The sequence below is a fragment of the Saccopteryx bilineata genome, chromosome 5, assembly GCF_036850765.1.
Source record: "Saccopteryx bilineata isolate mSacBil1 chromosome 5, mSacBil1_pri_phased_curated, whole genome shotgun sequence".
Lineage (NCBI taxonomy): Eukaryota > Metazoa > Chordata > Mammalia > Chiroptera > Emballonuridae > Saccopteryx > Saccopteryx bilineata.
This window is the reverse complement of record NC_089494.1, coordinates 230,683,983-230,709,635: the sequence shown is the minus strand read 5'-3', so window position 1 is coordinate 230,709,635 and position 25,653 is coordinate 230,683,983. Positions and strand designations below refer to the sequence as shown.

The following is a 25,653-nucleotide window of genomic DNA, read 5'->3' as shown; positions in this document are numbered from 1 at the left end:
AGTTCTGACAGCCATTTGGAGTCTGGAATAAGCCTGGAACATGGCTGGTCACTGGATTCCTAAAAGGTGAGCTCCTGCTTTGGCAGCCATATGTACCCAGGTCAGCACCCTGACCATGAATTTCCCCAAAACCAGATGTTTCCTGTCTTTTTAAAATATTCCTTGATGAAGCTGGAACCCAGTTGTGAGCCTATGCATTGCACTCCAGCTGTCTACACTGGTTTCCCTTGTCGCCATCTGTCAGAGACTCTACTTGGAGGAATGACAAGAAAAGAATTGGCTAAACCCTCCTTACCCCAAGTCTTTAAACCAAGAATCTGCCACCATCCGGTGGATGTGAGCATAAGCAAGACTCACAGAGCTTTGGGTCAGAGGTCATCAAGTCAGAACCCTTGGCTATGTGTCCCACCCAGATCAGACTCAAAGTACCCACTGCTGGATGCTGCAATTGGGCCTGCTTATTCAAATATGTAACCTTCATTCATTCCTATCTTCCCATATCTTCCTGACATGAGTAGCCAGCGAGCTTCCTCACAGTCTCAGAGAATTTTATGACTGGCAAGAAAAAGCACAAAGAAAAGAGTGAAATGCAGATGAAGGCGAAGGGACAATAAGAAAAAGAAAGAGGAAAAGGAACACTTGTTTCAGGCAGAAACCATGTTACGTATTACTTACAGCCCTCCCACTCTGGGACTAGACACTCCAACAGTGAACAAATTCTTGCCCGTGGATATTGTAGAGACAGGCAAAATGGAGAAAGGCAACTTAAGACTGCGAAGACACAAATGTATTTAGTTCAATGCATTCTCTATAGGTAGAATAGACTAAATTCTACCATTGACATACACTGATTGAGATCTATATAAATATCTGATAGGCCAAATTAACAAGAAGTTACGTTAAATTGTTTCATTATAGGCAGGGATGGAAATCTTTTATCAATTCCTGTGGTCTGTGTTAGGAAGAATATTTCGAACCCCTACTGGGTTCAGCAGTTAAAGACATGTGATTGATTAGCAATGTCTTCCAAGGCAACTTGCCATATTTGCCTCTTTTCGAGAACCATCCTCCCATTAACTTTTTCCTGGTTCTCTAAATAGGTGCTTCTCAAGCTTTAATGTGAGTATGAATGACCTAACAGTCTTGCTAAAACGCAGATTCAGACACAACAGGAAAGCCTAGATTCTGAATTTCTAAGAAGCTCCCAGGTGATGCCCGCGCTGGTCCATTGAACTCCCATGTTTCTTTTTCTCACATCACAATAATTTCCTGTGTTAATTACTCAGCATTATTATCACCTTTATCCCTTTTTTTACTGCTAATCAGTCAGAGAAGGAAATAGTAGCCACTGTTGTCTGGCCTTAATCAGAAAAAAATTAATTTATTATTAAAATTTTCTACAAAATGTTATAATTTTCAATGTTATATATTCATATATAATATATATGTATATATTTGTATAATAAAATCTGACCTATAATGCTTTTTATCAGTAAGAAGTGTCTCTCAACCACTCTTTCCAAGCCTAGGGTCCAGTGATTCATATCTTTAGAATGACCCTGAAGCTCTACAAGACTCTAAACTCCCTCCTAAATTATCAAAGAAATAATATTTACTGTAGTTTCAGAATTTATTTTATTTTATTGCTTTCTAATTCTTTTTAAATAGTATACTGAACATATTGTACATAGTACTTTTCAGTTACTCTTCAACAATGTAAATTGCCTGAAATTGAGGGACATTTGTTCACCTTTATTATAAACATTTTTACATGAAGGGAGCATATGTGGGGGGAAATCAGAAGACATAGATACAGACGAGTTAACCACTTTATATCTTTGCATAAGATCCACTGTGGAAAAACCTAAGATACAATGATTCTTTCATCATAGACCTCACAGGCAAGGTAGTGTGTGGGCCTTGTACCCTGCACAAAAGCACATTTTCCTCATGGAAAAATTTCCCAGCTGAATCTTCTTCTTTTTCCAACTTAATCACATGGTCGTAGGGCCTGTCTTTGTTAATAGCCAGCTTTTCAGTCCTGTGTAGAGTCTATGGGCCCACTTTCACCTCCACAGCCCTCAATGCTTGAAAACTCTGTTTCAATAAGTGGTTTCAGGAATTTCTCAACCTTGGTTAGTCTTTGCTTCAGTTTCTGCTGCATGGACTCATACTCAGCCAGGATCCGAGCAAACCTTGTCTGCAGGAGGTCTACCAACCCTTCCATTCGAGTGACCTTCTCATCAAGATCTTTAGGGTCGCTTCCAGCATTTGCGATGTTTAAATCCAGCAGACCATCTTTCATCAAGATTTGCCTCCCTTTCTCTTCTAGCATACCTTTGGCATCTGGATACTCAGTTAGAGCTTCCATGAGGTCGTCCTTTGACAGGCAGAATAGATCTGAGTAGCCAATGCTTTTAATGTTGGCCGTTCTTCGATTACCAGCTTTGCTGCCTTTAATGTTAAGGATGCTGATCTCACCAAAGTAGCTGCCATCACTCAATACCACAAACTGAGTGATTCCATCATCTGCCACCACCGCGAGTTTTCCCTCCTTGATAATGTACATCTCTCGTCCAATATCGCCTTTCTTGCAAATGTAATCTCCAGGACTGTAGACTTGGGGTTGTAATTTCAAGACCAACTCCACCAGCAGACCGGCCTCACAGTCCGCAAAAATGCGCACTTTTTTTAATGTGTCTAAGTGAACACTGATGGCGATCTCTGCTCTTAGTTTATCAGGTAGATACTTTAAGACTTCTTTCTCATCAACTGTTTTTTTGTTGGTCCACAGATAGTCGAACCATTTAATAACTCTCTTCTCCATGTCTTTGCTTACATTTCGAAAATGCATATATTGCTTGATGGCATCAATTTTTGCTTGAAATTCAGCTCTGGCTGCATTCATGTTGGAAATCATAGAACCTATATTACCAACGATGGTAGCAAAAATTAATACTCCAATTAGGAAATCAATTACCACAAAGATATACTCAGAATCCCTCACAGGAGGTGGTGTTTCACCAATGGTGGTCAATGTCAGTGTAGACCAGTAAAGGCTATAGACATATTTTCTAGCCAAACGACCAAAATCAGGATCGTTAATGTCAGGATAGACCCATGTATCACTTCCAAATCCAATAGCTTTGGAAATAGAGTAAAACACGCATGCGTTCCAGTGGATAATGATGACAATGTACATAACAAGGTTAGAAATCCTGAAGATGTTCGGGTAGTTTGTCCTTGTTTCTGTTCTCTGGAAGAACTCAAACATTCGAGACACCCTTAACAGTTTGTTTAATCTAATTTCTGGATAGTTCCACCCCAGCTTAAAATACAGCAGATCAGTTGGTATCATTGATAGAACATCAAGTTTAAATTGCAAGGTTGATTTATATTTCTTTATAAGCTTAAGCTCTTCCTTCACCAGCAGTCCTTGTTCTAGATAACCTAAAACAGAAAAATAATCAATGTAATGTTTTTTTATGCTCTATTGTAAGTTTTTCTAAAGTAACTCTCAACGAACTTCATTGAGTTTACAACAAGAACTTACTTTCAATAAATATGCTTTTAGCAACGTAATAAGATATGAGTAGCGTTCAACAGTTGCAGAAATAAAAAGTAAAACTTTGTAAATGCAAAAGTGAAAAGTTATATGTAATATATATACACAAATCTTTCTAGATCCAGTATCTTCATCCAGGCAAAGTCATTCCTTTTATGAACAGTGTCCTTGGAAAATTTCCTGAACACTTGAACCCTGTGATTTTACCTCACACTACTCTCTTGACGGAACCCCAACCTTAGCCTTCAAACTTGGGTACCGGCCCTGCTCTCTAACCATTAGGCATATTCTTGCTTGCTCCTTCAATGTGAAGCTTAAGTGTCCTTGGTGGGAGCATTTTCATATCTCCTGCTCGCTTCCTGCCCTCGACCCTCATGCTTCCTTAGACATGTGGGATCTTCCCTTCCCCTACACTGCTACCATGGGTCTTGTGTAGTAAACCCAGAATTTCAACACTCGAATATGTTGCATTAGGAAAATAATCTGCTCCCCTTCCTGTACTGACTATCTGAGCTGCTCCAGTGTACTGATATTTAGAGAATGTCCCTACATTATACAACAATTCTTAAAAGCTATTCTCTGGGTTCACTGGTTACATTTGCATGTGAAGAGGAGTCTAGAAACAATGAGCCTATATCCACTTAACAAGAATACTTCACGCTGTAAGTTATTAGCTCCTGCCCCCTCATCAATAATGCTTCACACACAAAGTTGAGTTAAGGATGTGTGTTCTGTTTCTTACAAAGCTTCTAAACAGTTCTGCTGGGCACAATGCCATTTCTCCCCATGCCTCTTCAATCTCTCTGTTAGGGAGCCATATCCCTTTCCCCACAGGGCTGACAGACTATTTCTGCTCTATTTCTTTCACCTGGCATGTATCCAATGGACAGGGCAACAGAGGAAAGCCACTGATCACAAGCAAAAGGTTGCCTGGAAATGTCCTTCTAAATCACTCGAAGCGACCTAAGCCTGTGGGTAGGAACACCGTACTCCTGCTTTCAGCTGTGCTTTTTCCTCTAAAATAGGTTTCTGTGAATTTAGTTTGAAGAATTCTTTAATTGGAAATTTCAAATTATATTACAGATAAAAGCATGAAGTTGCAAAATACCCCAAACTGAACATATATATACCTGTCCTTGTTCGTACAAACATATCAAGAAGATAGATTACATCTGATGAGTAATCAAAAATGAGCCAGTAGACTAGGTAATCAGACTGGAGTTCATCAAAGCATGCTCTGTAAAAGAAAAGCTTGAATAAATAAAATAAAATGGGGGCCAACTTAAGAGTCCTCTTTATATAATTTTATCATGATATAAGCAGCATAAGACTAGGAGGGTCCTTTTCATCAACCATGGCTTTCCCAAATTTGAGTGGTTGGATTTTCTCCAATTTCTGAATTCCTACGTTCTTTCCATTATACTAGTCAGCTCTTTGAAAACATCAAATAAGAATAAATGGCCTAGAGCTAAATTCAAATACATTGGGCCACACAAATTAATAACCAGGTTCATATTGACTGTCAGTACCCAAAAAGCTTCAGGAAATCATGCTTTGTCCTGGATGGCTAAGCTGTAAGCTGTAGCTAAAAGATGGGAACCATAACAATTATCTGAGAAACATGCCTTGCTCTAGAATAACCTAGACCCTTGATCTCTCTCTACTCTTGAAAAAAAAATTTTTTTTTATGTAGGAAAACACAGTATCTGCCGAAGTTCTAGTTCTAATTAAGTAATTGAGCAATCAAAAGTTGAAAAGTATCCTTTTCCTTCCCCCATCCTGACACTGGATTTCCAAGTATATTGGGAATAAAAACACCTATCCTGATCTTAGAAAAACAGGTTGAGAATAATGTAGCATCTCTTTACAACCAGTGGTGGAGAAAAGAGGTGTCTTGAAAAACTCTAGGTCAAATTGTTAAGTCAGTTAACCTGGAAACTATAAGTGGGCTGAGATCCACAAAAATATAATAGACACCTTGCAATAATCATAGTCCAGTTGTACATGACAGGTAAGGAGATGCAGAACAGCCAGTTGTAGTACGTGTTTCCTGAGGGTTCAATAACCATGACTTCTTTCTTCTCCCTACCAGCATTTGGAAACAAAGAGGAAAGTTACCAAGAAACAAGAACATTTTGATAGGCATATTGATTATGCCTATCACCCACACAATTAATAAAACAGAAGGAAGCTGGAGAAACACACTCTGTAGTGGGAAGATTAGCATGACATAAGTGCATAGTCATAAGAAACTAGTTAGTGAAGCTAGATAATTAAATTACTAGTCTTACAGTAAACCATGTATTAGACTTTTATTAAAGCCATTGCTGCAGACACTTTTATCAGTTCAGCCACAAAGAAGGAATCATGGCATAGATAATGCCAAACTCTGGATACTCCACAGAACCCTCTGGTAGGGTATAGGTAGAAGGAGAATGCTGGCTTTGCCATACCCCCTACCAGGTAACAAACAAGTAGGAACTACACCATGAGGGGGAAACTCATGGCTTCTTTCTAATCTGTATGGAGAGAAGCATATAACACAATCTAATGAAGTGCTTGTTCATAAGCATGTACAAAGGGTTAAGAGAGGTAAGAGTGGACAAGAGGAAGGGAGGAAGAAAATATATGGTTAAATAAAAATTTCTAATTTTTTTCTTGTGTCAAGCCTATATTTTAAGAACTTTTCCCTTTATACGAATGTCAACAACTTTCTAACAGGCACAAATAATTGAACTGTTGTCTGGTAAAGAGTTTTAAGGAAGTTTAGAAAACAATTTTCCCTTTAGCGGGAAGTAAAAAGAGAGCTTCACAAATATCACTCAGTCTACCATTGTGAAATTCCAACTCGCAAATGTTTGCTTTAAAAGGTTCTTTAAAATGGCTGCTGTTTTGCTCTCAAAATTAGGCATGGCTCTTGCAGTGAGACTTCTTTAGTTTGGTGTATTTGCCACACAGTATTTATTATGCAGAAATGTTAATAAAATTATTATATTTATATTTCAACTTTAAAATTTGATGGTAAGATCCTAGGAATCCAATTCTCCATGGAGCCTAAATATCTCCCAGTGGTAAGTTTATCTTTATCAGTGCTTGGGAAGGGAATTAATGACAACAATGAAAACTCTTGATGAAAAACTAAAAATAAGACTTCTATTGTTAAAGAAAATATGGGGAAAAAATTGGCCCTGGCCAGTTAGTTCAGGGGTAGAGTATCAGCCCAGGTGTGGATGTCCCGGATTCAATTCTGGTCAAGATACAGAGGAGAAGTGACCATCTGCTTCTCTACCCCTTCCCTCTCCCACAGCCTATGGCTCAGTCTGGAGGAAGTTGGTCCCCTGGCACTGAGGATGGCTCTATGGCTTCCGCCTCAAGTGCTAAAAATAGCTCGGTTTCAGAGCAACAGAGCAAGGCCTCAGATAGGCAGAGCATTGCCCCATAGGGGGCTTTCTGTGTGGATCCCAGTCAGGGTGCATGTGGGAGTCTGTCTCTCTGTCTCCCCTGCTCTCAATTAAAAAGTAAAGAAAGAAAGAAAGAAATTAATCCACATTTAGCAATAATTTATAAACTCAGTCTCTTTTTTTAATTTTTATTTTAATTTATTATATTGACATGATTTCAAATGTCTGACTTAATATACATATTGCATAGTGCCCCTCATGTTTCATGTAAAGTCTTTTTCACCCTCGTTTCCCCTCTTTGTCCCCCTTTCCCTTACCTTCACCCTTTTTTTCCCTCTGGCTAGTGCTACCCTGTTGTCTGGATTTATGTGTTATGTATATTTGATTTTTGGCTAATCCTTTCACCTTCTTTGATCTCATCCCTTCCTCCCCCTTCCTTATGTCAACTATCCATTGGTTCACAGTGTCTCTTTACTGTAGAGCTTTGGGAAATTATTTCTGGATCTAAAACCCATCACAGATTCATTCCTAATTTCAATGAGAGAAAACAAACAAACACACACAAAAAAAAAAAGAAAAGAAAAGAAAGAAACTTACTCTTCTTTCTTATCTTTTTCTTTCTTTTCCTCTTTCTTTTTCTTGTCTTTGTCCTTTTTTTTCTTCTTTTTCTTCTCTGGGTCTTTTTTGTTTTCATTTTTATTATCTGACTTTCTGAAAAAGTGAGAACTGTAGTTAGTATTAAAATACAAAAGTGTTATGGGCAGAAAAATGCGGAAATCTAACTTACCCTTTCTTTTCTTTTTTCTTTTTTTTCTTTTCTTTTGGCTCTCTAGAGAAGAAACAATATCTCTGTCACATAATCGAATTGCATCCTGACTCCCCTTCTTACTTACTTTTCTCTCCACTGAGCAAGAATTCTCAGCTTTGTATTTAAAGGCTGGTCCCTGTACAAGGAAGCCAGAAATCTAGGCTTCTAATGGAAAGTTCTACAAAAAAATGTACATGCATCCAGGTAACAAAGCAAACAAACAAAAATTCCTGAGTAGGGGAATGTGGAAAACAAAAGTGGATAAAGACATAAACCCAAGGAGAGAAATTAAGGAAACAACAGTTCCCCAAAGAATCCACTTTCAAAGTCTCAATATACATTTAATAATTATTTAAAATGTAAGTTTCTTGATATTATTTCTATTTACCTTTGAATAAGAGTTTTAAGAAATTCAAGAAAATGCTATAAATTTTCTATAGATGGTAAATCCTGCTTGAAACAATTCTTTGAGAAAGAAAAAAGCTCTGTGGTAACACAGTGGAATCCTCATTCTTAGACTCATTCACTGAATGTGAGATCAGTTTTTATATATACAGTTTATTCTTCAGTGGGATAATGTGATTAGAGGCCTCTTTCTATTTATTTTATTTTATTTTATTTTATTTTTTTACAGAGACAGAGAGAGAGAGAGTCAGAGAGAGGGATAGGTAGGGACAGACAGACAGGAACAGAGAGAGATAAGAAGCATCAATCATCAGTTTTTCCTTGTCACACCTTAGTTGTTTATTGATTGGTTTCTCATATGTACCTTGACCAGGGGGCTTCAGCAGACCGAGTAACACCTTGCTCGAGCCAGCGACCTTGGGTCCAAGTGGTGAGCTTTGCTCAAACCAGATAAGCCCACGCTCAAGCTGGCAACCTCGGGGTCTCAAACCTGGGTCCTCGGCATCTCAGTCCAACACTCTATCCACTGTGCCACCACCTGGTCAGGCGGCCTCTTTCTATTTCTATGATTGGTTTTCTCAGTTAGCAGAAGAATGGATTCTGGATTCAGACAGACAGACCCGAAGGTCTCAGCAGGTTGTCATTGCTGGCTCGAATGTCTTGGTAAGATTTATTATTCAAAGATAATAGAACAGGCATCTCACTATGGCTAGGATGGTCAAAAGAAACTGTGAAAGGGAGGTAAGTACCTCAAAGTATGAGCAACAGTTGGAGAAGCTGAAAAGAAGAGGGAAGACGGTAGAGGGAGAGAAATTTTATGTGCACATGTACAAATAAATTTCATGTGGGTACAAATGACCCAGCAAAAGTGAGAAGCTGCTATTAAGGAGAAATAGGAAATAAAATGGACAAGAGAAGTGAGCCTTGGCATCTGAGGTCATCCCGTACAAACAGGAACAGAATGTACAGAGTTGAAAAGGGGAGAATTTATCGCTGTGGGAGCACACTCCTGTGGTACTGGATTGAACACCCTGGCATCTATCCTGGGAAAGGATGCTGCCGCACTGGTCCGATGGCTCTTGGAAGCTCAGAAAACACAAGGATACTATGCTAAGTGAAAGAGAAGTCACAAAATGCCATGGCAGATGGTAGAAGAAGATATCAAGAAGACAGAATAGTATGCGAATATAGATATACTACATAAGGAAGGTAGCCCACCAGTTGATTATATTCCCTAAGAAGTCAAAGGATGCAAAGTGGTAAGAAATGTGCTGCTGAGAAGCTCAGTCTTCTGTAGGCCAGAGCTGATCATTAGAGATGCTGGCACTGAACTGGGCTCCCTGAGAGCAACAGGGAAGACAGGATCTAGAAATGACAGAGACCAGTGGCAGCACTTACCTTTCAAAGAGAGATGGGTTCCCTAATTGTAATACACAGTATTCAAATACATAAATATTACTTTTCATAGTGGTAGCTAACATTTTGAGAAGTCCATGAACAAACAACAAAATAATCAAATATTATTGCCATTATATTAAAGATTGCCTAATAAGTATCTGCTCTATAGCAGGTTCAGATATAGCCTTGTCTTTTATTGGTTTTGTTTAAGGACAAAGCTTTATTTTTCTATTGTAAATGTACTTACTGCTCCTTATTGCTGCTGTTGTTAACATTGAAAAGTGCAATGACACCAGGCAGGTAGTGCTCCCTAAGAAATGAAAAAACACAGTGAAATCATAGTAGTCATCTGAACAATGTCCATGATAAGCAGTCTTAAAGAATAAATTCTTTTCAGTTTCTATTTATTACTAATGATTATCTAGACAGTTTTTGAAAATATATTTAGCAACTCCATGAAGCATGAGTTGCCAAATATTGTGCCATGAACCAAAGTGATTAGTAAACACCTGTTGATCAATGCTCACACCAAGATGTAGCATCCTTCCTGGTCTCCAGTGAGCTACCTTGAATGCCACTAACTCCCAGCAAGAGACCTAAGACTTAGAACGATAGAAAGGGAGAAAAAAAAGGCAAATGAAAATAGTGGAAAAGCTGGAGGTAGTCAATGAAAAGAGAAATAAGAGAGAAGGAAAAAAGGAGGGGGAAAAATAAAAGAAAAGGTGACAGTGTTCTATAGGATGGCACCCCCGACCTACTCCGGGGCCACACTGCTTCCACACCTGCAGTCACGTGTTGGAAGTCTCCATGACTACGTTATTTCCTGTGAAGGATTCTAAACCTTTCTCTTCCAGCTACTCACTCTTGTGCTCTACTTCCCTGAAAGGAGGGTCAAATGAGATTTAAAAATGACAGCCAACCCTTCTCACATACAACTGTTTCAGGTCCCGGGAAAAGGGACCAGAGAGGAAGAAATCAGACAGGACTGGGGCATGAAGTTTCTTCAGAGACAGACATGTGTCTCAGAGAAAATGATCAGCAAGTATATTTACGACTTGGAGTCCCATGCACCTGAATAATTATCAGGCAATAGCAGTTTCTTAAGAAAAGTATCAGAAACAAAAGCAACCAGTTCCTTCTGAGATCTTACGTAGTGATGATGGGGCAGGAACATTGGCCAAATCATTTAGTGGATTTGGATTTAGTGACTAAATGAAAGGAGAAAATCTTCTTTTCATCTAAACAACAGTTTAGAAGCCAGTATGCAGGCATAGATCATACTGCTCACCTCTGTGGTGCTCCTTCCTTTCTGTGTGAATTATGTCTGCAGGAGACTGTCGCACGGGAGTGTTCACTCTCAGAGTCTTCGAATATAGAGGCACTGTCATCATCATCAGAAAAGGAGCTACAGTTCAGTGGGAGGGAGAGATGGATTAGATCAATGTTCTAAATTGTTGTGGAGGAACACCAGCTCTTATTAAGGGAACTATTGCCTCCTCCCTTCTCCTTCCCTCTCAAACTAACACACACAATAATTTTCCATGAGAATGAAATGAGCAGTACAGAATACATAGAATTACAGGCACAATTCAGTGAGATACCTATAATTAAAAAATTACTGCCTGACCAGGCGGCATCGAACTGGGATGTGGAGGACCCAGGTTCGAGACCCTGAGGTCACCAGCTTGAGTGTGGGCTCATCTGGTTTGAGCAAGGCTCACCAGCTTGAGCCCAAGGTCGCTGGCTCGAGCAAGGGGTCGCTCAGTCTGTATAGCCCCCCGATCAAGGCACATATGAGAAATCAATCAATGAACAACTAAGGAGCTGCAACGAAGAATTGATGCTTCTCATCTCTCTCCTTTCCTATCTGTCTGTCCCTATCTGTCCTTCTCTCTGACTATCTCTGTCACAAAAAATAATAATAAATTTTAAAAATTGCTTTCTAGGTTTTCCACATTTCTATTGTTTGCTGTATTGATTGATATTAATATTTACCAAATAGAAAGTGTGATATCTGTGTTTTGGGTCATATTATATAGTTGTATAGGCAAACCTGTAAAAACATTCCTTCCGTTAAAGATAGATTCAACCACATGTGTATACATTACCTTCATTTATAGGGTAACAGCTTGAAATTATGCTTTTAAAACATGCTAGCATTTCTTACTATTTTTTTTTCATATTTCTCTATGGCAATGCCATCCCTTTAGAACTGAAACACCCAATGAGGAAAGGTCTTGCTGGTGACTAAGGAAGTATTTGGCACAGGTGCTTCTAAATAATGGACACAATAATATCTGTGTTTATTTGTTATACAAGTAATGCTGTTTCAAAGTTAAAATAAATTTACTGCATACAAAGTTCAAGGTTACAAATTAAAAGTTAAATTGAAATCAAGCCTAGTTAAATGTAAGAACTGTGGCTGCTATTAACAATGCATGGAGTTACCTGCATGCTCCATTTTCCATCCTTTTTATTTCCTCTTCCACACTTGGTACAATCACATTGGGAACATTGATGAAAGAATGCCATGTATTGATAATATTTTTCTTCATGGTTAGTTTAATATCTGGAGGAAGAAAAGACTTGTTAGTGGGAAGATTTTTTAAAAAAAATATTTACATATATAATCAAAAGTTTCACTCTACCATTCTTCTAAGGCTGTAACAACAATCTTATTTCCAGTTACATGTGGGAATTATTCTTTAATAGAATACAAACATGACCTAAGACATAATTACCACTCACCAGTGTTTAGTGTATTTTATAAAATTCAAGACTATAATAGAGATAAAACTTTTTTTTTTAATTTTGGATTTACCCAGTTTTGAAATACTCAGGCAATGTGGGTGTAGGACAAAACTACAACAACCTCACATACACATCAAACAATTAAGCAACAATAACAAGTAATAAAATACAAAATGGCTATGAATGTCTATGAGCATTCAGCAAACAAGGGTCTTAAGGGGAATTCACTTTGTAGTAAATAAGAATGCAACTGATTCGCATTTTTAGCGAATCTAAATTATTGTGATCCATATAGTCCTAGCAACATATTTTGAGAAACACTGGCCCAGACTCTTGTCTGGATATGTTATTTCCTAAGATCCGGTGGAATGGGCTGGGCCAAACATCGATTCACTCTCCAGCGGCTTCCAGCATGGACCATGCTCATATTTGCTGTCTACTCTGTTGCCTTCCCTCCCTCCACCCCACTTCAACTGCCCTCAGTGGATGACTTCTGTCCCTGGTCCTCAGAAGGACCCTCACCCCAACTTTGAAGGTGCCCCCCCTTAGGATGCCAGACACCATGATGAAGATGCTATTCCCCACTGCTCCTCTGGCTACCATGCAGGGATCCTGGCTGCAGAGTGGAGAATGTCCCTCCTCCAACCCTCTGCTTCCTTTGATCACCAGGGACCTGGAGGGGCCTTCATCTTCCATGAGTCACCCTTTAAACGACATAACTATTTTCACAAAAACCAACACTTGTGGGGCACCCTTTGAGGGATTCCCTAGAAAACCCTGGGAAGACGTTTAAGGTGGTACAACGGGAGGTCTCATGGGTATAGGTAGGCAGGAACAGGAATTATACATGTGGCTAATGATATGCAAAGTTATTTGGATCCAAAGGCTCTGCGGGCCCAGGGACTTCTAGGTTACAGAATCACACACAGTCAAGTAAGGTGCTCACCAATAAATACAGCTGGACCAGCTTTTTTATAGCCAGCATCCATTTCAATGATAAGTGTCCAACAAATGCAAAAGTTGTTAATATTTTTAATATCATCCTCACTACCTAATTTTTTAATTAGTTTTCTCGTATGTATATGACTTAGTGCCTTTATTAGTTTATAAGTTCTCAGAATTCAGGACAATTTCTTAAAGTTCTTTTTCATTCCCCTTAAAGTCTATTATGATACTATATATATCATTAGGATGTGCTCAATACCTAATTCACTTAGTCACTAAACCAGTCTATCAGTGACATGTTATTTTAGAAAGTTTTCCATTTATTACATTTTTTTAAACATAGGAATGATGTTTTCTAATTAAATAGAAAATTTATAATTCATAGACTAATTTTTAAAAACTTGAGCTATGGTATAAAAACAGATTATTCCTAAGGAACAAAATAGTGTCTGGCTTCAATTCCCTGACCGAGTCATACTGTTTCACACCTCTGTACCTTTGCACATGCACTCCCTCAGCCTGGGAAGTCCACCCCCTTGGTACGCTAGAAGAGCACTACCCATTGCTCAAGGCCAAGCCAAAGTCAGCTCCTCACTGACTCTCCACTCTTGACTGAGCTAATCATTTCCTTCTCTTCTCTGCCATTGCATTTTGTACATATTTCAATTATTTTGCTTTATGGTAAATTGTTGTGTGTATATCTTTACAATGAGGCTGTGACTTTCAGGGCAGAGACCTTTGTAACCATAGCAGAATACCTGCATGTAATAGGTACTCAATAAATGTTTAAGTAAACAAATATTGGGGTTTTTTTTTACTTAAAACTATATTCATGTGAATTTTCATTAGAAACAATGAAAACTTACTGAATTAACAATTGTTGTAAAGTACGTGTACCCCAGATGCTGAAAAGTACTGTATTTCACTTCTGTGGGTTCACATAAAGACACCAAGTCCAGATGAATTTTGAAGAGTTTTATTAAAGGAGGAGATTTATTAAATATGCTGGCTGCATATGGCTGACATCGGGCAATTGCAAACCCAAATCATGTGCGCCAAAACCATTTCAGGGGCTGGTTATATACCCTTGATCACACATGGGCGGGGGAGAGCATAACATCATGGCACAAGCTTACAACATTTGTTTAGGGGATCCACAGAAACATGAAGACTTCCAAGGGAAAACAATCAAAGATGTTTACAAATCTTTTAGGGTTCATCTTCCCTCCTTTGCCTAGAGGTATGTTACTCTCAAGATTCCAGGAAGTAGAGCGTCGGCCTGGCGTGGGGGGGACCCAGGTTCGATTCCCGGCCAGGGCACATAGGAGAAGCACCCATTTGCTTCTCCATCCCCACTCCCTCCTTCCTCTCTGTCTTTCTCTTCCCCTCCCGCAGCCAAGGCTCCATTGGAGCAAAGATGGCCTGGGTGCTGGGGATGGCTCCTTGGCCTCTGCCCCAGGCGCTGGAGTGGCTCTGGTTGCGGCAGAGTGACTCCCCGGAGGGGCAGCGCATCGCCCCCTGGTGGGCAGAGCTTCGCCCCTGGTTGGCGTGCCGGGTGGATCCCGGTCGGGCGCATGTAGGAGTCTGTCTGGCTGTCTCTCCCCATTTCCAGCTTCAGAAAAAGAAAAGAAAAAAAAAAAAAGATTCCAGGAAGGGGGAGGAACTTCAATCAATATAAGGTGGTATGTAAATTCTGTCTCGCATTGAAAGAGAAGTTTCTCGGTTAACTTTTATTTTAGATTTAAAACTAAATGACCTATTGTTCTTGCAAGCCAGAAACTTCCACATTCTTCTCCCTCCCCTCCCCAAAGGAAGGACGGGACAGGAAAGCCTGACCTTTCCTCCTAGAATGTCAATATTAATTTTTCAGCTTTTTTGGTACCTTACTACACAATGATTACGTAAAAATTCTTAACATAGTAAACACAGTGGATGGGCATGCAACATTCATTCCTCTCTCTGAGTGTGCTTTCAGGATTTGCAAAGACTGGAAAAACTAAAAATCTTTATTTCCCAAATGCCTTTGCAGCTCAGGCTCTGCCACTTAGGTGGAATCAATCAAATTTATTTGCATTGAGCTTTGGAAGGTAGAAATGAGGTGAAGACAATGGTTCTTCCCCTCTGCTCTGGCTGCCAGCTAGAACAGCTAGGGAGACACTGGGTTCCTGAGGTATCAATCCCTATGCAGTCACTAACTTTTTTTTTAATTGAATTTATTAGGGTGATATTCTTTAATAAAATTATATAGATTTCAGGTGTACAATTCTACCATACATCATATGTACATTGTGTTGTGTGTTCATCACCCCAAGTCAAGTCTCCTTCCATCACCATTTATTTATCCCTTCTTTACCCTATTTTACTTCTCCAGAACAACACTCCTTCCCTCTGATAATCTCCATACTGTGGTCTGTATCCTGAGTCTTTTTTCTTTTTTTTTTTAGTGCTGAAGCAGAATATCCTGTTTATGCTGGGTGCTGGTAATGGTCTAGCAGGAGCAAACTGGTTCTTGAGTCAATAATTGCAATTGAAAGTGGCTTTCTGGCCCTGGCCGGTTGGCTCAGTGGTAGAGCATTGGCCTGGTGTGCAGGGGTCCCAGGTTCAATTCCCGGCCAGGGCACACAGGAGAAGCGCCCATCTGCTTCTCCACCCCTCCCCCTCTCCTTCCTCTCTGTCTCTCTCTTCCCCTCCCGCAGCGAGGCTCCATTGGAGCAAAGATGGCCCGGGCGCTGGGGATGGCTCCTTGGCCTCTGCCCCAGGTGCTAGAGTGGCTCTGGTCGCGACAGAGCGACACCCCAGAGGGGCAGAGCATCGCCCCCTGGTGGGCAGAGAGTCGCCCCCTGGAGGGCATGCTGGGTGGATCCAGGTCGGGCGCATGTGGGAGTCTGACTGTCTCTCTCCGTTTCCAGCTTCGGAAAAATACAAAAAATATATAAATAAATAAAATAAAAAGGGCCCTGGCCGGTTGGCTCAGCGGTAGAGCGTCGGCCTGGCGTGCGGGGGACCCGGGTTCGATTCCCGGCCAGGGCACATAGGAGAAGCGCCCATTTGCTTCTCCACCCCCACCCCCTCCTTCCTCTCTCTCTCTTCCCCTCCCGCAGCCAAGGCTCCATTGGAGCAGAGATGGCCCGGGCGCTGGGGATGGCTCCTTGGCCTCTGCCCTGGTGCTGGAGTGGCTCTGGTTGCGGCAGAGCGATGCCCCAGTGGGGCAGAGCATCGCCCCCTGGTGGGCAAAGCGTCGCCCCTGGTGGGCGTGCCGGGTGGATCCCGGTCAGGCGCATGCGGGAGTCTGTCTGACTGTCTCTCCTCGTTTCCAGCATCAGAAAAATAGAAAAAAAATAGAAATAAATAAAAATAAATAAAAAAAAAGAAAGTGGCTTTCTGATCCCTGGATCACACATGATGTATCCTTGAACACAGTTCTAGTGGGGGATTCCTCACTGCCAACTTCCAGATGGTGAGAAAAAAAGAAACTTCCCCACAGGCCAGTTTTGGTATGCTGTTCTAAGGTCGTGCCTGGGGGTTTAACCTAGAGCCCATTGTTTCATCCCTTCCAATGACTGTGTAAGCACCTAGTTCACAGCCTTAAAGCTTTCTATTTAAAGGGCTAGTGTGCACTTTGGTTTCTGCAAATAAACAGGTTCTTTCCCTGATTCTAAATACATGGGGTGCTATGGAACATTGAAATGGTTGTTGAAATGAGAGAAAGGAGTGGAGGAAAGGACAGAGAAGGAAATGTAAAAAGAGAGAAAGAAAAATGGAAAGAGGGACGGATAGAGAGGAGGAAAAGCAAAAAACAGAGAATACTGCACAGACTGCTGTTGTTTCAGTTGTTTGAAAAAAATATAGATGGGATCTTAATGGCCAAACCATATTTTTTTACTTATCTCCCACACAGAACTTTTTGTCTTTTACACAGAACTTTTTAATAGTGGCATATTGAACTACTCTTGATTTCGGCTGGCATTTAAAGATCTACATTATAATAAATTCTAGAATTTATTGCAATTTTTACATTAGTCTAACCTTTTAAGACAATGAAAATATTATCTCCTTAAATATATTATTCATGGGTCTTATAAGGCCAGCAGCCATGGCCACCATCACAGCCGCCTGGCCCATGCAGGTTTGCACTTGATTCAGTCAGACAGTAATGAAACAATGGAGCCAAGAACTGGTGGGCCATTAGCTTTAATCCTAGCTCATACTCGGCAGGTAAGAAATACATACAGTGGGAAAACACTTCCCTTTCCATTCAGGGCTCCCAAAGCCACTGACTCATCTGAGTTTCCTAGAACCAAAGGTTTCTACCTCACCAGCCTTATTCACCTCTGTTCCTCATCTCCTTCTCTGCACAAACTGGCTTCTCCTTCAGCATTGCACCATCTTGGGTGCTTCTCCTCTACAATGCTAACTTCAGGAACCAAGAGAGAGAGAGCTCCTAGTCTGCTCCATTTTATAATGTAGAAATCAAAACCTTTAATCCAATATACAAATAAGAAAGCTTCTGATACAAAGTCACTTGTCTGGGGCATAAATGGGATTCCTCATAAGAGTGCACCACCCCACATCATACAACAGTCAAGGGTGTGGGGAAAAGCTTAGCTTTGAGAAGATCTTATGATTAAAAGGGTAGAAAAGGCTTAGTCTTAAAACTAAACCTTAGAGTATAACGACCCTGCCTGCTTACAGCCTGTCCCTTACACCCAACGCAAACCGTAAGCGAGCGAACATATTGTTGGTCAAATAAGTTTGTAAATATGATATATAGGTTCGCTCGCTTATGGTTTGCATTGGGTGTGGGGGACAGGCTGTAAGCAGGCAGGATCATTATACCCTAAGGCTTAGTTTTAAGACTAAGCCTTTCCCACCCTAAGTGACTTTGTATCAGAGACTTTCTCGTTTGTATATTGGATTAAAGATTTTGATTTCTACACTATAAAATGGGGCAGACCCGGAACTTGCTCTCTCTCGGTTCCTGAGATTAGCATTAGAAGAGTGATGACGTTCTAGGAGAAGCCCATGCTGTAGGAGAGCAGAGTAAGACCATGTGGAGGAGAGAGGAAGTAGCCAAGATGGTGGAGTGTGGAAGGAGAAGCCAGTTTGTACAGAGTTTGTGCAGAGAGAAGGAGATGGGGAACAGAGGTGAATAAGGCTAGTGAGCTAGAAACTTTTGATTCTAGGAAACTCGAATAAGTTAGTAGATTTGTGAGTACTGAATGAGTGGGTTTTGGAGCCCAGTGTGTGTTTTTACTTGCCCGCTGGCATGCAAGCTAGGATTAAAGATAATAGCCCACCAGTTTGTGGCTCTATTGTTTCATTACCATCTGTCCAAATCAAATGAGAACCTGCATGGGCCAGGCAGCTGTGATGGTGGCCGTGGCTACTGGCTTTACTTTTGGCACAGTCTGTGGCAGGATTCGATGCAGATCGGGAAGGAGCCACCACCACCTTTGAGCAGTAGAGTAGAGGACTGGCTGCTGTTATGGTTCCCCATGGCTGTCCTTTAGGGGACCGTAGGCTGCCTGACTTTTACAGCCATGCATGAGGAAACTGAGAGCTTTGTGGAAGAGGCTGCCTGGGACCTGCAAAGTGAGCAGTGGAAGAAGCTGGAGCAAATGTGAGAGAAAGAGATGCTGGCCTTGGAGCCGAAGCAAGCACTGGAGAAGGAGGCTGACCTGGTTCACGAGATTCGCTTAGAAATACAGCAGCTGATGAAGGAGGAATCACAGGTTTGTGAGTTGCAGATTGCCTTGGACATTGTGGAAAGCCAGCAGGGGTGGGAGGCTGGGGCTGAGGCCGGAGCCGGAGCTGCAAAGTCCGCAGACCAGATGGCAGTGGCAGCTCATGGCTCGAGCCCGGCAGCGGGAGCTGGTGTTTTCAGTTCCTCTTTAGAGGATGAGGAGAACTGAGCTGGAGTTACGATCCGCAGTCTCCAGAAGGTGAGAGCCCAGCAGCAAGGAGTACCTTCTACGCCCCTGGTAGGTCTGCAATTTTGGGACATAGGGGTGAATGCCATCATGCTCTCCGGAGTAGAGATGGAAATGTTGACTGCCATTGCCATGTGCTCCTCCTTGGGACAGTGTAAGACCTGCCAGGATGGCAGGGATGAGAGGGGTGGCTTGGACTTATTCCTGGACTACGACCGGAGTGGGCACTGGTTCTTTTGTTGGATGGACTTACGGATTTTGGACAATATGAAATAACCTGATGGGGGGGTGAAGCTTAGCTTGAGGTCTTCCCCCCACCCCAGGAAGCTTTTCCCATGGCTAGAAAGAAGTCAGAGGACATTTTGCGCTTTTGGCAAAATGCTCAGAGACTGGTGAAGTGTATCCTTTATAATTTTTGAAATTGTATGATTTGTCATGTTGTTGTAATTTGTGTAATGTGCCTAATTTCCTTGTGCAGGTATACCTGTGCTTTAGATTGTGAAGTGAGAAAAAAAGGTGGAATGTTGGTCAAATAAGTTTGTAAATATGATATATAGGTTTGCTCGCTTATAGTTTGCATTGGATGTGAGGACAGGCTGTAAGCAGGCAGGGTCATTATACCCTAAGGCAGGGGTCCCCAAACTTTTTACACAGGGGGCCAGTTCACTGTCCCTCAGACCGTTGGAGGGCCGGACTATAAAAAAAACTATGAACAAATCCCAATGCACACTGCACATATCTTATTTTAAAGTAAAAAAACAAAACGGGAACAAATACAATATTTAAAATAAAGAACAAGTAAATTTAAACCAACAAACTGACCAGTATTTCAATGGGAACTATGCTCCTCTCACTGACCACCAATGAAAGAGGTGCCCCTTCTGGAAGTGCGGCAGGGGCCGGATAAATGGCCTCAGGGGGCCACATATGGCCCGCGGGCCGTAGTTTGGGGACCCCTGCCCTAAGGCTTAGTTTTAAGACTAAGCCTTTCCCACCCTAAGTGACTTTGTATCAGAGACTTCCTTGTTTGTATATTGGATTAAAGATTTTGATTTCTACACTATAAAATGGGGCAGACCCAGAGCTTGCTCTCTCTTAGTTCCTGAGATTAGCATTAGAAGAGTCATGAAGTTCTAGGACAGTGGTTCTCAACCTGTGGGTCGCAACCCCAGCGGGGTTGCCTAAAGCCACCAGAAAATACATAATGCATATCAGGTATTTACATTCTGAATCATAACTGTAGCAAAATTACAGTTATGAAGTAGCCACCAAAATTATTTTTTGGTTTGGGGTCACCCCAACATGAGGAACTGTATTGCGGGGTCACAGCATTAGAAAGGTTGAGAACCACTGTTCTAGGAGAAGCCCATGCTGTAGGAGAGCAGAGTAAGGCCACGTGGAGGAGAGGGGAAGTAGCCAAGATGGTGGAGTGCAGAAGGAGAAGCCAGTTTGTACAGAGTTTGTGCAGAGAGAAGGAGATGGGGAACAGAGGTGAATGAGGCTGGTGAGCTAGAAACCTTTGATTCTAGGAAACTTGGATAAGTCAGTAGTTTTGTGAGCACTGAATGAGTGGGTTTTGGAGCCCAGTGTGTGTTTTTACTTGCCCGCAGGGTGCAAGCTAGAATTAAATATAATGGCCCACCAGTTCGTGGCTCCATTGTTTCATTACCATCTGTTTGAATCAAATGCAAACCTGCATGGGCCAGGCTGCTGTGATGGTGGCATTGCTACTGGCTTTACACATATACATCATATTTGCAAACTTATTTGACTCACAGGTCTTTTCTTAAAATGAGCAAAAATCATTGTTATGTGCACCCATGTTCACAAATATTAGGGGGAATTTGAAAATAGGTAAGCTTAACAATGATCCTTGTTGCTTTTTTAGGGAATCTCCCACCAGATAGAGAACCAACTGATATAAATAGTATTGAAACTTCTAAAAATCCAGGAACCTTAATTGGCTTTAGCCATTCTCCTATTTCATAAACATTTGATAGAATATTAGGCAGTTGTGTTTGTGGTTTTTATTTATTTATTTTTAATTTTTATTTATTTATTCATTTTTAGAGAGGAGAGGGAGAGACAGAGAGAGAGAGAGAGACAGAGAGAGAGAGAGGTAGAAGAGGGGGAGGAGCTGGAAGCATCAACTCCCATATGTGCCTTGACCAGGCAAGCCCAGGGTTTCGAACCGGCGACCTCAGCATTTCCAGGTCGATGCTTTATCCACTGCGCCACCACAGGTCAGGCTGTTTGTGGTTTTTATAGATCGCTGTTTAATAACACCTTTGCTCCTGTTGTTCCCTAGATATGAAATTATTGACTCTTTTTGTTTTCTAAGAAAAAAATCTTATTTGTTCTTCAAACATCAGTTTTAGGTCACCTCTGTGAAGAGTTTGATGACTACTTAAACATCTTGGACATAAGAATTCAACAGACTCTTTTTTTTTGGATCCATAGTTCTCTACCTCTTTATACTGACTCAGGCTAATGCACAGCTTCTAACATGTCTGTCTGCTCTACCAGACTGTGAGCTCTTTGGAAAAGTTCATTCAGGAGCAGTTGAGCTTTGTAAAGCTTTGTAATATTAAGTGGGAATCAATCCTGCATCAAGTCCTAACTGTGTACCATAAACATAATTCATTATTATAATGACTTTATTCTTTCAATGAAAACATAAGTAATAAAGTAGGAGCTACAAAATAATTTATATTTTTTACAAAAATAAAATAACTTACTGTGATACAATTACTTTGATTATTTGTAGAATTTAAGAACACAAGAAACAAAATGCTTATAAACAAAATGTTATATGATTTCCATAAAGACATGAAACATGGAGATTTGGGGAGTGGGAGGAGAAATAAAGAGAAAGAAAGGTGCAAATCACTAGGAAGAGAGTATGGGGCAATTATAAGTGCCGACACAGACAGTCTGAGCTTCCTCTTCACAAAAAACTGTCCTGCTTAATTAGAGGCCAAGAAAATAGAAAAATCTGAGGAAAGTAAAAATCAATAACAACAATGAATGGTACACATTCATCTAGGAGTCATTGTCCCACCAAGAAATTGTCAGCTTCTATTACTGCATGTTTCACTTTGGGACCTTCAAAATATTGTGGCCTTAGTGTGCAAATAAAGTAAATACTAGTCTTAAAAGGAAAAACAAGAGAATCTCTACACCTACCTCACACTGCCACAGAAATGAATTCAAGGTTGTCTATTAAAGAAAAAGTTACTTATGACATTGTTGGTAAGACAGACGGTAATAAAACAACAGAGGCAAGAACTGGTGGGCCATCAGCTTTAATCCTAGCTTGCACCCAGCAGGCAAGAAATACACACAGTGGGAAGACACTTCCCTTTCCATTCAGGGCTCCCAAAGCCACTGACTTATCCGAGTTTCCTAGAATCAAAGATTTCTAGCTCACCAGCCTTATTCACCTCTGTTTCCAATCTCCTTCTCTCTACACAAACTCTGCACAAACTGGCTTCTCCCTCAGTACTCCACCATCTTGGCTGCTTCTCTGGCCTGCTCCATGTGGCCTTTCTCTGCTCTTCTCTCTAATACTAATCTCAGGAACTGAGAGAGAGCAAGTTCCCGGTCTGCCCCATTTTATAGTGTAGAAATCAAAACCTTTAATCCAGTATACAAATAAGGAAGTCACTGATACAAAGTCACTTATCTAAGGCATAATGGGATTCCTCATGAGAGTGCACTACCCCACATCATGCAACAGTCAAGGATGTGGGGAAAAGCTTAGTCTTAAAACTAAGCCTTAGGCCAGGGGTCCCCAAACTTTTTACACAGGGGGCCAGTTCACTGTCCCTCAGACTGTTGGAGGGCCATACTATAAAAAAAAACTATGAACAAATCCCTATGCACACTGCACATATCTTATTTTAAAGTAAAAAAACAAAATGAGAACAAATGCAATATTTAAAATAAAGAACAAGTAAATTTAAATCAACAAACTGACCAGTATTTCAATGGAAACTATGCTCCTCTCACTGACCACCAATGAAAGAGGTGCCCCTTCCAGAAGTGCAGCGGGGGCCGGATAAATGGCCTCAGGGGGCTGCATGCGGCCCGCGGGCTGTAGTTTGGGGACCCCTGTGCTTAGGCTATAACCACCCTGCTGGCTTACAGCCTGTCTCCCACACCCAATGCAAACTATAAGCGACCAAACATATATATCAATTTGCAAACTTATTTGACCAACACCAGCCTTTTTCACCTCTGTTCCCCATCTCCTTCTCTCTGCACAAACTCTGCACAAACTGACTTCTCCTTCATCACTCCACTATCTAAGTTGCTTCTCCACCCCTCCACATGGCCTTTCTCTGCTCTCCTCCAGCATGCGCTCCTCTGCCCCATTTTATAGTGTAAAAATAAAAACCTTTAAGCCAATATACAAACAAGGAAGTCTCTGATACAAAGTTACTTATCTGAGGCATAATGGGATTCCTCATGAGAGTGTACCACCCCACATCATGCAACAGTCAAAGATGTGGAAAAAAGCTTAGTTTTGAAAAGATCTTAGTATTAAAAGGGTGAGAAAGGCTTAGTTTTAAAACTAAGCCTTAGGCTATAATGACCCTGCCTGCTTACAGCCTATCCCCCACACCCAATGCAAAGTATAAGCGAGCAAACATATATATCATATTTACAAACTTATTTGACCAACACAGACCTTATTCAGGGAGGCTACTACAATGAGGTTTTACAATAAGGAGAAAAGATGGGGCTCAACTTTAAATACAACAAGGACAAGTGGACCTTTAGAGCCAAGCAAAAATGGAGTGTCAATGGATGGGAAGTGATTAATAAGAAGAAACAGTAAGGCCGCAGGAATTCTTGCTAAACTGACTCAACAGGAAGGATTTTCGCTGAAGGCAGACCAAGGCGATAAGAGTGATAGGAGTGGGGAATGCAGAATTTGATCAGATATTAAGGTTGGTGAGAACAAGTTTGGAGAATTTTCAATATGAGGCTGGAATAAATGGGCCAAGAAAAGAGCCAAAGGTCTGAGTCTAATCAGAAAAAGGATTCAAAGGATCCTACTCAAGTGTAGTCTAAGGTAGACTATAAATAACCCCCAAAAATGTGCTTACCATCATTAGTCATCAGATAAACAAAAAACAAAATCACAGTGATGTATCATTACACACAGTACAATGGCTAAAACTTGACTGACAATATCAAATATCATTCACATCTCTGGTGAAAGGGAAGATGATACAACCTCTTTGGCAAACTGTCAGTTTCTTACAAAGGTAAACATACAGCTACTCTTTTAGTTGGTAATTCCACTGTAGGTATTTACGCAATAGAAATGATATTATGCACAAACAAAAACCTTTGTACAAGAAAGGTTACAGCAGCTATATATTGTAAAATCACCAAATGGAAGCACTTTCATCAGTTAGGAGAATAGATAAACAAACTAGTTTATATAATGAAGTACTTTTCAGCTATAAAAAAGAATGAACTAGTGATACAACAACATGAATAAATCTCAAAAACACTATTTGGAAGGAAACTAGATTCAAAAGTATATATTTTATTTTTCCATTTATATAAAATTCAAGAACACGCAAAATTATCAATGGTGATAAAAATCAGAACAGTAGTTGTCTAGGGTGGAGAAAAGAAAGTGAGAATTTACTGGAAAGGCGCATAAGGGAACTTTCTGGAATGCAAGTAGGAAGGAAGTTACATGAATGTATACATTGATCAAATATATATGCATTTTGCTATATGTAAATTTTATCTTTTTTAAATAAAAAGATATTGGCATCAAAAAAATGAAAAGTTTAAAAATTAAGTATATGTAATATGATGATAAATTTTTAATATAATAATAGAAGCAACCATTTACTGGGTTCTCACTACATGTCAGGCACAAAACATCTAAGACTCACTACAAAACTGTGAGGTAAGCATTATCTTTCAGTTTCCTTACCCAAGGAAAAGAGACCTGGGGCTCAGCTGACACAGCCAGAAAGTGGACCAAATATAGTAGAGACATGAACCAAAGTATGCACAAGGCTGAAATCTGTGCCTTTTACTTCTTTAGTACACTGATTATGAATTTCCCAAAAACCTTTTATACCAGAACTGAGAAGTCAAAAACATATTTGAATTTTAATATTAAAGTCCTCATAATTCTAGTGTACTATTTCGGTAACCCACTTTTAAATTTGAGGACAATAGGATCTCAAGGGTAAAAAAAATAAACCAAAGGCTACATATATTATGTGTCTAAACAAATAACACTAAATGCCTTGACTGATGGAAAGAATTGAGATGTTTAAACATGATATTTGGATTTTAAATTGAATGATCTTTTTTTTCTTTTTTTTTGGTGTTATTTGGTTTACATTGCAAGGTACAATGGCCTCTGTAGGGTAAATCATAAGAATCCAGAAGAAGTAATAACCCCAAATG

At 40.5% G+C, this 25,653-nt stretch overlaps 1 protein-coding gene across 1 annotated transcript in view; it reads right to left on the bottom strand.

Annotated features, from left to right (window-relative positions):
• Nucleotides 1–1,621: 1,621 nt before the first annotated feature.
• The window catches only part of CNGA1 (cyclic nucleotide gated channel subunit alpha 1), a 42,875-nt gene continuing 18,843 nt past the window's right edge, over nt 1,622–25,653 (bottom strand). The window contains exons 2-9 of the mRNA XM_066281266.1: nt 12,026–12,146; nt 10,866–10,982; nt 9,825–9,887; nt 7,754–7,795; nt 7,564–7,677; nt 5,543–5,650; nt 4,696–4,802; nt 1,622–3,450 (exon numbers count right to left, since the gene is read on the bottom strand). Of these exons, the coding sequence (XP_066137363.1) occupies nt 2,036–3,450; nt 4,696–4,802; nt 5,543–5,650; nt 7,564–7,677; nt 7,754–7,795; nt 9,825–9,887; nt 10,866–10,982; nt 12,026–12,132 (2,073 nt within the window). The 5' untranslated portion in view covers nt 12,133–12,146 and the 3' untranslated portion in view covers nt 1,622–2,035. The remainder of the gene's footprint in view (nt 3,451–4,695; nt 4,803–5,542; nt 5,651–7,563; nt 7,678–7,753; nt 7,796–9,824; nt 9,888–10,865; nt 10,983–12,025; nt 12,147–25,653) is intronic.